General features: G+C 37.7%; 1 protein-coding gene across 1 annotated transcript; it reads right to left on the minus strand.

Moving 5' to 3' along the window:
* Positions 1 to 12,613: 12,613 nt before the first annotated feature.
* LOC103567281 (olfactory receptor 2D3-like) lies at positions 12,614 to 13,549 on the minus strand. The gene has a single exon (XM_008543918.2). It carries the CDS (start codon positions 13,535 to 13,537, stop codon positions 12,614 to 12,616), a length of 924 nt encoding a protein of 307 aa, XP_008542140.2. The 5' UTR covers positions 13,538 to 13,549.
* Positions 13,550 to 14,661: the final 1,112 nt, after the last annotated feature.

The following is a 14,661-nucleotide window of genomic DNA, read 5'->3' on the forward strand; positions in this document are numbered from 1 at the left end:
AAATATGTATTACTGTTCATAGGTTAGCACCAAGAAAAGAAACACATATTGGTTAGTTACAAAGAAGAAATGAATAACTTAAGTCTTATTAATAAAACTGGGTTATCGATTTCTCTCTCTTAACAGCTTTCATATGTCAGAAGATAGAGTTCTGTCTTTGCTCAGTAGTTCTGACAGTTGAAAGCCAGTTCCGGTTTTCCCTCCTTCTGAATATTCTAGTAGATCCAGAGGGGCAGAAACTCTCCTGAATCTGCTATGTGACCCCACCTTGACTGGACTGTGCATAGTCCTGAAAAGACTGGAGTGCTGCTCGCAGTGCAGCCTTCCTTCTATGTAGGTTTGGGAAACAAACAAATGGATGTCACTTAGATTTTTAAGTTAGATTTTAATTCTGAAAACTGTCTGATAACATTCATGAAGGCTGATTTTTTTTCATTATTCTATTTACTAAATAATCACAATATAGCACTCTGAACAAGGAATGGGGAATTAAGGGACGATGTAGTAGTCTGTGATCCTGACCTTTAACTAAATTTTTCTTCAATCTGAAGAAGGTGCTGGAGAACATCAGTGAAATTAGCTGCCTCATTGGTCATTCTGCACTCAGGAGCATCCTTTAAATGTGCCCTAATCTGTCCGCCACACTCTTTTACCTCTCTTCACCAAGGTCCTTTGGCCATAATAATATTAATTATCGTATGTTGGGCACTCTCATGGTGCCGGTCATTATTAATAGTTTCTTTACATTGACTTTTTATTTTAAATCCTCTTAAGTCCTTATGAGGCAGTCATTACTACCCCCAGTACACAGACGATGAAACAAAGACTCAGAGAGATTTTCAAGCTAGTTCCCCTAAGAGTTCCTCACTCTTTCTGTATCCTGCAATTCTTTTTGTTTCTTACTCAGAAACTGGTTGTATAGAAGGTTAAGCTTTTGCCCAGTTCTCTTCACTTATTCCCCACACCCCCTCCTTGAAGACAAGCCCACAGATCTTCTCCATTTTAAGGATTTTAGAACTAAACCACCAAGGCAGAGCTATCCGTAGGCACAAAAATAACAGTCAGGCATATTTTAACAGATATTTTAAAACATTTTTGGGAGGTCTTGCCCAAATGACAATAGAAGGAATTAAAGGAACAAATATTGAGAAAAGTGATAAAGGTTATTTGCAGATAATGTGATTGCATATCTTAAAAAAATTAAAAAGAGCCAATTCAAGCCTGTAATAACTGCGAAGAAATGAGGTCTGGTACAAGATGAGTAATTGAACATTCTTGTGTTATATACCAAAATAAGCAAACTGAAATTTTGGTAAAAAAAATTCCTTCACAACAGCTAAACTTAACAAAATGTACACTTAGGAAGCATTGAAGACCTATTTAAAGAAAACTGTGAAACATAATACCTGAATTAATGAATAGACACACTGATTTTATGACTAGCATAACATAGTTTTATAAAGATATTCATTTCATCTGCCGAAATTCCAACCAAGCTCACAGAGGATTTTCATAAGGGAATTTAATAAGCTTTTTCTAAATTTTGTCTAGATAAGTAATTTTATGATAGTAAATGAGGTGTGGAAAAGTAAAATGAGGGAGTAGACAAAACATATCCTCCAAATATAAAATATGTAGTAAATTTCCCTCCCTTATTAATATAGTGTATACCAAGCAGGTATAAAACATTTGACTGATAAATATATTATAGAACTGAGGCAGATCCTAGTATGTACAAAATCTTAACTTGACAAATATGTCATCTTAAATAAGTATATTACTTTACAAAAGATATGGGACAATAGCTTATCACTTTAGAACATTATTATACAGGTATATGTATGTATATTTATACATACAAATAATGTAAGTATAAACAATAATTAATCCAAAATGCATTAATGGTTTAATTTTTTGAAATATTTAAGTTTTCTATGAAATTAGGCAGTGTGTCTATTTATCTATCTATCCAATCTTGAGTGATAAAAGCTTTCCTAAACATGAACACACACACACACACAATCATAAACAAAAATACTAACAAACTTGACAATATAAAAATATCAGACTTCTATGTAGTGGATACCACTATAGATAAAATTTAAAAAAGAAAATAAATCAGAAAATATTTGCAAAATATTCAACAGATTATTTTTATTATTTCTAACATGTAAAGACCTCAGAAATCAATAATAAAAGACATACAATCCATTAGAACAATGGGAAAAGGATTTAAATACCCCATTCACAAAGAATAAGTAAAACTGAACAATAAACATGAAGCAAAAACATGCACATTAAAACAACCAATAAGGTAATTATATTTTGCTTTTCAGATAAAATTTAAAAGAATATAAAATCCAGGTTTGGTTGTCAGTTGGGGTTCTGCAGCTAAACTGCAGGGTTTGAATCCTGTCTTTTCTAGGTGATGTGTGACCACAGAAAATTACTTAGCTTTTCTGTGCCTAGCTTTCCTCATCTGTGAAGTGGTGATATAAATAATACATGTCTCATAGTATTTATGTAAACATTAAACAAAATATAAAATATTTTAAGAATCTAGGACAGTAAACAGGGCTAGCTCACAATATTATATAACATTCCATTATAATAATGGGATTGTGACCTAGAAGCAACTGCAAGATTAGGAAAATAATTGTTAAGGACAAAGAGTAGGAACACAGTTGCTGCATGTTATTGAGGAAGATGCTTGTTCTCACTATTTTTACCCTTTGCATTGTTTTGCTCTTTGTACATCCTTTATGATTGGAACTGTGTTGCTAGAAAAATTCGATGTCAATAAAATATATACGATAAAATAGAATTCAGCATCAAAAAAGAAGGAAACCTTGCCATTTGCAACCACATGGATGAACCTGCTGGACATGATTCTGAGTGAAATAAGCCAGATGCAGAAAGACAAATACTGTATGATCTCACTTATACATAGAATCTAAAAAAGTTGAACTTATATAAGCAGAGAGTATAATGGTGGTTACCAGGGACTAGAGAATAGGGAAATGTTGGGAAAAGGGAACAAAATTTCAATTATGCAGGATGAATAAGTTCTGGAGATCTAATGTACAGCACGGTGACTATAGTTAATAATACTGTATTATATACCTGAAAGTTGCTAACATAGTAGATCTCAATTATTTTATCAAAAAAAGGTAACTATGTGATGTGATGGATATGTGAATTAGCTTGATTGTGGTAATCATTTCACAATGTATATGTGTATCAAAACATCACATTGTATACCTTAAATATACTCAATTTTTATTTGTCAATTATACCTCAGTAAAGCTGGAAAAAAAATCTCTAACATTCACAAAACAAAATTTGAAAGTAAAAAAAAGAGAAAAATAACTGTAACATACACAGCAGATTAAGGATTAATATCCTTAGCATCGAAAGTCTAATAATAAATTAATAAGAAAATGAACTATAAGTATTACAGGAGAAAAGTATAAATGTGACGGCAATTCATAATAAGTAAATTTCAATATCGGTAAAATTAAACAATGACAAATAAAATTAGATGCTTTTTTTGATAATCAGATGGGCATGATTTTTAAAAATATATAATATTCAGTGGTAATGAGATACTTATTTTGTTGGAAATATAAATTATTAAAACCTGCATGAGGGGTAATTTGTCAATATATAAAAAGTGCATTAAAATGAGCAAAATACTTTGACAAAGTAGATTCAAACTTTTTATTTTGTCATAAGTGATTATAATATTTTGTCTAAAAGTAATATGGTAAAATGAATCTGAGGATGTTTATTACAATGTCAATTATAATTATAAGCTTTGAAAAAAGACAAATATTCTTAAATAAATATAGAACATCCAAATGATGAAATAAAATGTAGCCAGTGAAAAAATGTAAAATTATTTTATGACATCAAAAATGTTTGCAAAATATTTAAGATAGAAAAGTAGATTTTTTTTTTTTGAGGAAGATTAGCCCTCAGCTAACTACTGCCAGTCCTCCTCTTTTTGCTGAGGAAGCCTGGCTCTGAGCTAACACCCATGCCCATCTTCCTCTATTTTATACGTGGGACGCCTACCAGAGCATGGCTGCCAAGCGGTGCCATGTCCGCACCCAGGATCCGAACCAGCGAACCCCGGGCCGCCAAGAAGCGAAACGTGCGAACTTAACCGCTGCGCCACCAGGCCAGACCCCAGAAAAGTAGATTATTAAAAACATTTGACACTATAATTCTCATATTAAAATTTGTCTCATGTAAAGTATGCTTGTGTGTGTGTTTTTCTGAGTGATGGGATTATAAGTGACTTTTTCTTTTCATCTTCGTGTGATTTTATAGTTTCTAAATGCTCTATAATAAAAACATTGTTTTATAATCAGAAAATACATAATAATCTTTCACTAAATCCTTTGTAATCTGGAGCCCGCCTACTTCTTCACTCTCATCTCTTGCCTCTTCCTATCTTCTGACTTTATATCCTGGAACATTATAAATATTCTTTCTAAAAGCTACTATTCATTGAGAGGTCCTGCATTAAACTCTTTAGAGTCATCATCTCATTTAATCTTTAGAATGACCTTACTCTTTGGTAATATCATCTTTCCATTTTATGTAAATAATGAAACTGAGCCTTAAGACAGTCAAGTAAGTTTTCAATAACTGGGATTAGAATCTAGGTCCCTGGATCCAAGCCCCATGCACTTAACCACCACACATACTGCCTCTTTTTCAAAACCTAATAATGTCAAAATAACAATTAATGTGATACAGCAGAGCAAGAGTGAAACCAAGCAGACTTCCATTTTGCTGTACATGAAAATGAACATTAGTTGCCTTTCTTGAAATGTTATTTTTTTGTTTGCTCTGTTTTTCTTAACTTTGCTTTCGTTTCTTTAATTTCATTGTTAAGTATTCTAAATATTTTTTACTTTAAAGAGAAAAAGGCAGTATAATTTACCATAGCCAAGAAGTGGAAGCACTCCAAGTATCCATGAATGAGTACACAAAATGTGTTCTATACATACAATGGAATATTATTCAGCCTTTAAAAAGAAGGAAATCTTGTCACATGCTATAACATGAATGACCCTTGAGGACATTATGCTAAGTGAAATAAGCCAGTCACAAAAGCACTCATGCTATATGATTCCACTTATATGAGATATCTACAGCAGTCAAACTCATAGAAACAAAGTAGAATGGTGGTTGCCAGAGGTTAGGAGGAGGGAGAAAGGAGGAGTTGTTCAATGGGCATAGAGTTTCAGTTTTGCAAGATGAAAAAATTCTAGAGACCTGTTACACAACAATGTGACTATAGTTAACACTATTGAATTGTACACTTAAAAATTGTTAAGATGGTATTTTTATGTTATTTGCTTGTTTACTACAGGGGATATTTCCCTCGGGGGAAAAATAAAGTGAGAAAAGCAGCATGGTCAACATTTACTACGTCTACTTTTGATCGTACCACTGACTCTTCAAATCCTTTCAATCTCATTTTTATTTCCCTGACTGTATTGAAACCAAAGACACTCTTTTAGCCAAGCAACGACCTTTTCTCATCCCATATCCCCTTCAATGTCTATGGCATTTGGCATAATTTAGCCATAAATATTTCTTAAAACCTCTCCTTTCTGTGACTGTAGGACACTGTATCCCACTGTTTCCCTTCTTGTGTCCTGCTACATGTTCACCACGTTCTCTAAACCCCATCCCCAAGTTGTTACTTCTGATTTCTTCTGGTTGTCTACGTCCCATGTGGGAAAAAAGAGTTAGAAAAAAATGCAAATGATACTACTACAAAATTGTGAATCCTTATCTCAGCTTCATACCATTCTTGTAATTCCTTTCCAATTCTGAGTGGTCTGTCTTCTGCCAAGGTACACATCATAAATTTGACCTCTTTCCTAATCTTTTGTCCTCGGCTTCAGTGAAAAAAATAATCTGCAGTTCTCCTAAACTTCACATTCTGTCCAGGAACATTTTGGATGCTCTGACTTTCACCACCCATTAATTGCCTCGAGTCAGCTGCAATGTAATCACTTTCTTAAAGTTCTTTACTCAATCTACTAGGTAGAGTTGACTCTAATCTTCCCAATGTTCAGGAAAAGACTGGTACATATTTCTTTTTGTCAAGTTGTACATTGAAGTATTTGACTAAATATTTGTCTCCCCGGACTGAGTGGTTTCTTCAAGGTGGTAAAACATAAATCACTTATCTCTACTATCTGTATATCAATATCACCTGACACACATACATATATAGTAGAGGTTTAAAAGTGAGTTGAGTGAGTGAATAAGTAGACACTTCCAACTCTCCACACCAACACATTAGCACACCAACACATTCTGTCTCTCAAGGGAAGTTTAAATGAGAAGAGAGGGCTGTGTTGGCTGTTGAGATGTCAAACTCTGTCCTGGGTTTGGGAAGATCTTGGCTTAGAAAATCCCAGGATTGATTACCAGGTTAAAGAAAGTGAATTAACTGACTGTCAGCCACATCCAGATGAAGAAGGGTGAGTTCAACGTGATGGGAGCCAAGACCACCAGGATCTGCGTTTGCCTGCACATATTAGCATACTCACACAGCCTTGTTTGGCCATACAGGGACATCTGAACACAAGGAGATCCTGTCTGTGTCCTCTGGGGCAGGAGGTTCAGGTTCCATCCTCATTCTGCCTACTCCCGCTGTCCAAACCAAAACGACTAAAAGGATTAAGGAAGGAATCCCTGAAAGGAGAGCATAGAGAGAGAAAGGGGCAGAGGAGAGTCTGGCAGATGAGCTTTTTGTGTGAAAGGAGAGGCAGTAGGTGTCCACAGCCCTTGCAATCACCCTAGTATCCCCGGTCTATAGCTTAATCCTTCCCAGAGGAGTTGAAGAACAGGATTCATGAGGATATTACTCAGAAGCAGCAGCTAAAAAGAAGAGCACACATTCTCTCTAGAAGCCAGATGGAAAAGAGAGAGGGGCAGGAGAGTGAAAGGCAAAGCCCACCCAATGAACGGAATCAAGATTTCAGACTCCCGGGGCTGGCCCCGTGGCCGAGTGGTTAAGTTCGCGCGCTCCGCTGCAGGCAGCCCAGTGTTTCGTTGGTTCGAATCCTGGGCGCGGACATGGCACTGCTCATCAGACCACGCTGAGGCAGCGTCCCACATGCCACAACTAGAAGAACCCACAACGAAGAATACACAACTATGTACCGGGGGGCTTTGGGGAGAAAAAGGAAAAAATAAAATCTTTAAAAAAAAAAAAAAAAAAAAAAAGATTTCAGACTCCCTAAGAGGATCAATCCCCCTAATCACCCTACCCATTCTCACCTGGAGCACTGGCTTGAGACAAACATGGGACAGGGGGTCAGTGCTGAAGAGTTAAGTTAATGAATGGAGGAAGGTGTGGTTTCTGCAATCTGCTAATCCATTTCCTAATAGGCAACCTCCTCTGCAGTTTACCAAAACGTCTGAAGGTTGGGACATCATCTGGACTATGAGTCTTATTCTTTCCCAAGTCAAGGAGCACCATTTTGTTAAAATTCCCAACTCACCAAGGAACCAGTTTGGAGGATTTTTCTGGAAGAAAGTCTTTAAACCTGAGGTCCTAAGGGCTGTTGGAAACAGAGCATTCCCTGGAGAAATCAGTGTTGTTAACTTTTTTAAACCTTTCTACAAGGAGAGAGATACCCTCGGGCATTTTTTGATTATAATCACAAACTGAAATACCTGAATCTCATCTGATGTCAGGTTCTATACTACTGCTTCTCAAAGCAGTCTAAGGACCTCTGGGGTCTCCAATTTCTCTGTAAAAATTTTTAAAAAAGAGGTTTTAATAATATGGTTACATAAAAAGCAACTGATATAAGTGTATTCTGCATCATCAGAATGAGGTCCCCAAACTAAGACATGACAGGCGATTTCAAAACCCTTGTCTGTAACTGTACCCAAAATGCTTTAATTGTCTTCTGCTAATGGGAGAAAACAAAAAACAACCCTAAACTACAGGTACATGACTCAGTTTAAGATATCATGATTGTTTAAATGAAAGGCTTTATTGTAGCTGTAGGGGAGCAGAATTTGCTACCCTAGAGTATGTCTCTTTGGCTTGATCATTTTTAAGAACAAAAGACTCAGGAAGAAGCTTTGATGCTCCCCTGAACTGCCTAAAAGAATTTAAGATAGAAGTCATGTTTCAGGAAGGCACTATCACCATGGATAACTATACTATAATATGAACTAGGCATGGTAGACAGGGAGGAACCTAGGAAGGCCCATTTGATCACAGTCCTCTCCATGTCTCATTGTCTTTGTAAGGCATGGCAATCATTTGTTTACCAAACATTTGCCTTTCCATTTCCATTTCTGTGTGAATTACCTTCCTCCCCTTTGAAGTCTGAAGCCACTATCACCAATATCCTCCTTTGTCTTTAGCGAAGATGGCATTTAAGGTGGTGGGTTCAGGCATTTTGGAAAGTTGCTCAACTTTCCTGAGTTTCTCCTATGTATACATGTTATTAAATTTGTTTGATTTTCTCCTGTTATTCTGTCTCATGTTAATTCAATTTTTAGACCAGTCAGAAGAACCCAGAAGGGTAGAGCAATATTTCTTCCTCTTCTACATTGCTATTCAAATACAGAAAAGTGGTGTGAGAACAAAGTCAGCTTATAACACAGGGCCATAAAAACAAATCCAAAAGACAGCTCTTGATTTCTCCATTGAACTCCTTCCTTTTTGAGTTTCCCCATTATCCACAGCATTGCTCAGGTCTAAGACTTAGCAGGGATACTTTATTCCTCTCTTTTTTCATCTTGTACATCTTATCTACCCACTTGTGTTACCATCTCCACTTCCTCTCCATTGCTACAATACTAGTCAAGACCATCATCTCTCCCCTGGGCTACTGTGATAGAGCTCAATCTTATTGACTGATGTTCTTGTTTCCATGGTTGTCCACTTATAATCCATTCTCCCTAAAACACTCAAAGTGACATTTTAAAAGCATAATGTAAGGATGGCTTTCTATTGAGTGTAAAATAAGATCAATTGCCTTTTCAGGAATTCCAAGGCTGTAATGGGTGGAATTTTGTCAGTAAAAAAGATATATCCACTTGGAACCTCAGAACATGACCTTATTTGGAATAAAAGTCTTTGCAGATGTAATTGGGGAAACCTCAAGACCAGATCATCCTGGATTAGGATGGGCCCTTAATCCAATGACAGATGTCCTTTTAAGAAGAGAGGAAGACACAGAGGCAGAGGGAAGAAGGCCTTGTGAAGACAGAGGCAGAGATTGGAATGATGCTGCCAAAAGCCAAGAAACACCCAGAACACCAAAAGCTGTAAGAGGCTAGGAAGGCACCTCCCCTAGATTCTTCTGAGGGAGCAGAGTCTGCAGATACCTTGAAGTCAGACGTCTGGCCTCCAGAACTGTAAGAGAATAAATTTCTGTTGCCTTAAGCCACCAAGCTTGTGATAATTTGTTACGGCATCCCTGGGAAACTAATAATACAAAGGCCCTACTGATCAGACCTCTGTGTGTTCCGTGGTCTTGTTCATTGCCACTCTCCCCATCACTCAACATCCTCCGGTCGCTCTGACTTTTCTCTCTCCTGATCGCAAAATACGTATTCCCATCCAAGCTATTTACACTCTCTGTTCTCTCTGCCTGAACCCTCATCCCTCAAATCTCTCTTCGGTTGGTTCTTTCTTCTCAGCCTTCTGATCACAGCACAAATGATAATTTCTCTAAGATGTAACATTCTTTTTTTTTTTTTTTAAAGATTTTATTTTTTTCCCCTTTTTCGCCCCAAAGCCCCCCGGTACATAGTTGTGTATTCTTCGTTGTGGGTCCTTCTAGTTGTGGCATGTGGGACGCTGCCTCAGCGTGGTCTGATGAGCAGTGCCATGTCCGCGCCCAGGATTCGAACCAACGAAACACTGGGCTGCCTGCAGCGGAGCGCGCGAACTTAACCACTCGGCCATGGGGCCAGCCCTGAAGATGTAACATTCTTTAATACTACCTTCTCAGAAAGGCCTTTTCTGACCACCTGCTTACAATTGCAGCCCACACTTTCTTGCTTTTATATTCTTATTGAGCTTATTGCCATCAGACGTCTGTGTTTTACTTATCTGTTTATTTATTTTTATCACCTTCTTCTAAAATGTAAGTTCCATGGGGATGGGAATTTTGAACTTCCTTCATTGCTATATATTTAGCACCCAGAAAAATCCTCAAAAAATATTTACTTAATAAATGAATTAGATATTCATTGAATAAATGAACTTAAATAAACTGTGCTATTGAAATCAATGTCATATGGGTTGATTTCATACTAAAGCAACAATTATACAACCAGTTGCACAAATGAAGGAAAACTAATTTCCTTTAAAAACTGAAAAACTGTTTGCTCTAAAAAAATGAGTAGTTCCCAGAATGTGGTGACTTCAGGAGTTTCTTAATTTGTCACATGCTGGTACTCATCTAGCCACTGCTATACAGTCATTGATAATCTGGCATCCAATCAGAGGCTGGTGTTTTCACTTAAAAATATATGTCACTATCTATATTTTCTTACTCTGTTGACTCTACCAGTTTCCTATTGAGGTTAGTTATATATTTTTATGCAAATCAATGTGATCTGTCCACTTTTTCAATTATCATTCCAATCATCTGATATGAATTCTTTTATACTAAATAGCAAGCAAAGAGGAAGTGGTCAGGTGAGCTTTTGAATGGTCGTGAGGTAGCAGCATGTCTGAAGTAGCAGTTGTTATTTATAACATAGCTTCTCAAAGAATCTGTATTGCAGGACTACTTTTTGGTTCCTTGTACAGGCGGATGCTAGTCCACATAATCTGAAAACAATACACATCACGTGTATATAGTGATCTAGTATTGCTACACGTTTATTCTTCCATACAAGATCATTCTACACACAATGCATGCAGTTCAACAAGGACATCATCACATAAAATGGACAGCTTTGGATACTCAGAACAGGCCATGGATGCTGAAGCTGGAGCAGCCAGAAGTCAATGTGGCAAACTTGGCTTTCATCAGGGCTCACTTTCTGGCTCATGTCATCCTTCACCCATAATCACTTAGTTTGTAGATGCCTTAAGAGAAGGTCATGAAGTGAGGGCAGAATTCCAAGTTGAACTTGCTCCCACTAAGCATGCTGACGTAACTCTTCTCACTTTGTGAAAGGAGGGTTTGGAATGGTTAGCAGCACTATCTTTATATGACAAAATCCCTGCAAATGGCTCCATAGTAGATGGGCTGGGATGAGTCAGAGGATATATGTAAGTCTGGTAAATGAAGTACAAAGAAATGGAATATGTTTGTGTCATGGGACTTCTGCCAGGAGAAATGGAGAACCATGGGGGAAAATGGGCAGGACAGTGATGGTGCCCAGCTACGCTTTCATGGCTCACAGGCCCTGCCACCAGGGATGGGAATTAGTAGTGTCCCTACATACAAATAAAGCATTGGGTCAATTCCATTTAATACCTGGAGTTAGACCTTTAGTTGAGGGTTGGGGAGGGGACAACAGTGGATTTTCTTCCAAGGGAGGAGCAGTGTTCATGCTGAACATTGGTGAGAAGCTACAGGTAGGTCACCAGAGGTGCTTCTGCTGTAAAATGGGGTTAGAGTAGTAATTAGGAAAGACTAAAGGGGCCATTTCATCCCACAGAACAATCTCCATCTTCTGGGGTTGCTTTTCATGTGTCAGCCATTCTCTTCCTCTTCCCAAAAAGGAGAACTTAATGGGTACTGGCACAATCAAACCTTCAAAGAGGGGAAAGCATGTCTGAGGAGGGGTCAGTTGTAGTGTATTGGTGTCACAGGGGTTTCCAACCTGACAGTTCTGATGTAGGCAGGTTGCTTTTCAGTTCCAGTTCACTCAAGGTAGGAATCGTCCTTAGAGGATAGCAGTGTGTGACATTTAAAAGATGTTTACTGGAGTATGAGATCCTACACATTATTGTCTATGCCAATAGCTCTCCCATATATGGTTGAATTGGCTATAACCCTATTTTGGGACTTCACAACAAAAACACAAAACAAAACCAAAAAACAAAACTAAAAACAAGATTCCTTATCAGAGCTTCAAGGTAAAAAAAAAAAATCGTTGATATTTTCTTACAGGAAATTCTCGATTCTAGTATACTGACATCTGGTAGAATTCCAAGATCTGTGGATGGCTATAGATGATGTTGGCATGGGATAAGGCTGACAAGCAACTGTGGAGTTCAGAACCAAAAGGCAATATCTCTGGGTGAAAATGAACTAGTGAACCAATAATGCAGTATAAATGAAGATTGTGTTCAATATTGTAAAATATTTATATGATATAATATATAAATATAATTTATAATATATAATATAATAGCAAAAAATCTGTTATGAGGCAAGCAAGCTGCAACCACAGAGAATAAGATTGAACAAGACACAGTAGACAAATTTGAAAACATCCTAGATGTACAAGGGTACTGTATGACTCTTACTGATATATTGGGCTAGAAATAGTTCAGAGATAAAGCTGTTAAAGATGTTGAACCACTTTGGAATTTTTCATCCCCACGACTGCATATCAACATAAATCTCATTGCCACTGAGAGGCTCTACCTTCCAAATACTTTCCTAAATGCCTCCTTCACATCCTTGTTCCTCAGGCTGTAAATGAATGGGTTCATCATGGACGTTATGACTGAGTAGAATACAGAGACCACCTTATCCCTCTCATTCATTTTCTTGGAATTTGGACGCATGTAGGTAAATATTGTTGAGCCATAGAAGAAGACAACAACAATGAGATGAGAACCACAGGTAGAAAAGATCTTGAGCCTCCTCTTACCTGACTGTATCCGAACCGCAGTGGAGATAATGTTCCAGTAGGAGAAAAGGATGAAGGAGAGAGGACCAAGGAGAATTAGCACACCCATTGAAGAGATGGCCATCTCAGCTTTGTAGGTTTCTTCTGAAGCCAACTTCAGGAGTGCAGGAGGTTCACAAAAATAATGATTAATTACATTCTGTCTGTGGTATGAAAGACATAAAGTAAATGTCGTGTCTACTAGAGACACAAATGCTCCACTGGCCCAAGATCCTATGGCCAGGTGGACACAAATCCTGTGGGTCATGAAGGTGGAGTAGTGAAGGGGCTTGCAGACAGCCACATAGCGGTCATAGGACATCACTGCTAGGAGGGAACTCTCTGTACACCCAGCTACTAGGAACACAATCATCTGAATGGAGCACCTGGCAAAAGAAATGGTCTTTCTTGTTACTAGCAAATGGAATAGCATCTGGGGGATGATCGTTGTAGAGAAACAGAGATCAGTAAATGACAAGTTTTTAAGGAAAAAGTACATTGGTGTATGAAGTCGAGAGTCAACATGAATTAGCACTATGATGAGCAGATTCCCAAACAGAGTCAGTAGGTAGAAGGTGAGAAATACCACAAATAGCAGGATCTGGGTCTGCTGATCTGAGGAAAGCCCCAGCAAGATGAATTCAGTAAAACAGGTTTGGTTTTCTGTGCCCATTAATGTTTATTCCTGTCCACATATCAGCATAAATAGAGCAATCAAAAGTTGACTATGATTAACTATGATGAAGCACCACATCCTGAAGGTGAAGATCTCATTGGAAGAACAAATGTATTTAATTTAAAACAATTCTCGTAAACATTTAAGACACTTGATTTTCTAAATTTCCATCCCAACCTTCCTACTGAAGCTATCTGAAAAGGATGCTTACATGTTATATGGATTTTAAAAAATACAGAGTTCTGCCTTTAGTAGAAAGCCTAGGATTTTCTTTTTTCTAGTTTACTTTTCAGTCAGCAGACTTTCACTTTCATTTCATCAAGGAGCAGAAAAAATAATTAACTTTTACTTTATGTTTTCAAGGGATCCTTTATCATCCTTCTAAGTAGGAAGGGAATTTTAAGAGACCATTTTAGATCATGTTATAATCCAAGTCCTGGTCCTTTCCTAAATTCTTCACTGGATCAGAGAATCAAGACTCCGTGGCAGTGCTCAAGAGTAGGTCATGATGGGACCTTATCATCACAGAAACAAGACAGTTGAGACTAGGCCAGATTTAGGCAGCACCACACACATTGGAAGTACGGAAGGCCCTTCAGGGAGACCAAATGCAGCCACAATAGCTGTCTGCATAGCTGCAATGTCTTATCTGGCACAACAGTGTTTGACTCATTCATGCCACTGTTCATATCAGAATATCCAATCAGTTGGAAGTATTTCAGTAGAAAAACAGGCAATGGTCCAATGCTTTGAAACCAGGCATGAAACACTATTCAAAGTCTCTGCATTGCTGTACATCAGGAACAAGAAGAGAATAACATGGCTGAATCCAAGCTAATGGGGAAAGAGATTTAAAAGAGTTAGAGAAGCGAGCAGGGTCCCGGGCAAATAGCTGAGACTCAGGCCTAGAGTCTGATATCCCTGGGAAGGATTGAATTGCTAGTCCTAGAACTGCTGATTAGAACAGAGATGTCAGAGCCAAAAGTCAGGCCCCTGGAAGGACCATCATGAGATAGCTGGAAGTCAAAGACTGCAAGCATACAAGGATTTGTTTTGACATATAAGACACTAGATCTAGCTGGCAGTATAGGAAAAGTGTGGTCAGATCAGTTTTAGTTGGA

Source organism: Equus przewalskii, chromosome 6 (assembly GCF_037783145.1).
Source record: "Equus przewalskii isolate Varuska chromosome 6, EquPr2, whole genome shotgun sequence".
NCBI lineage: Eukaryota > Metazoa > Chordata > Mammalia > Perissodactyla > Equidae > Equus > Equus przewalskii.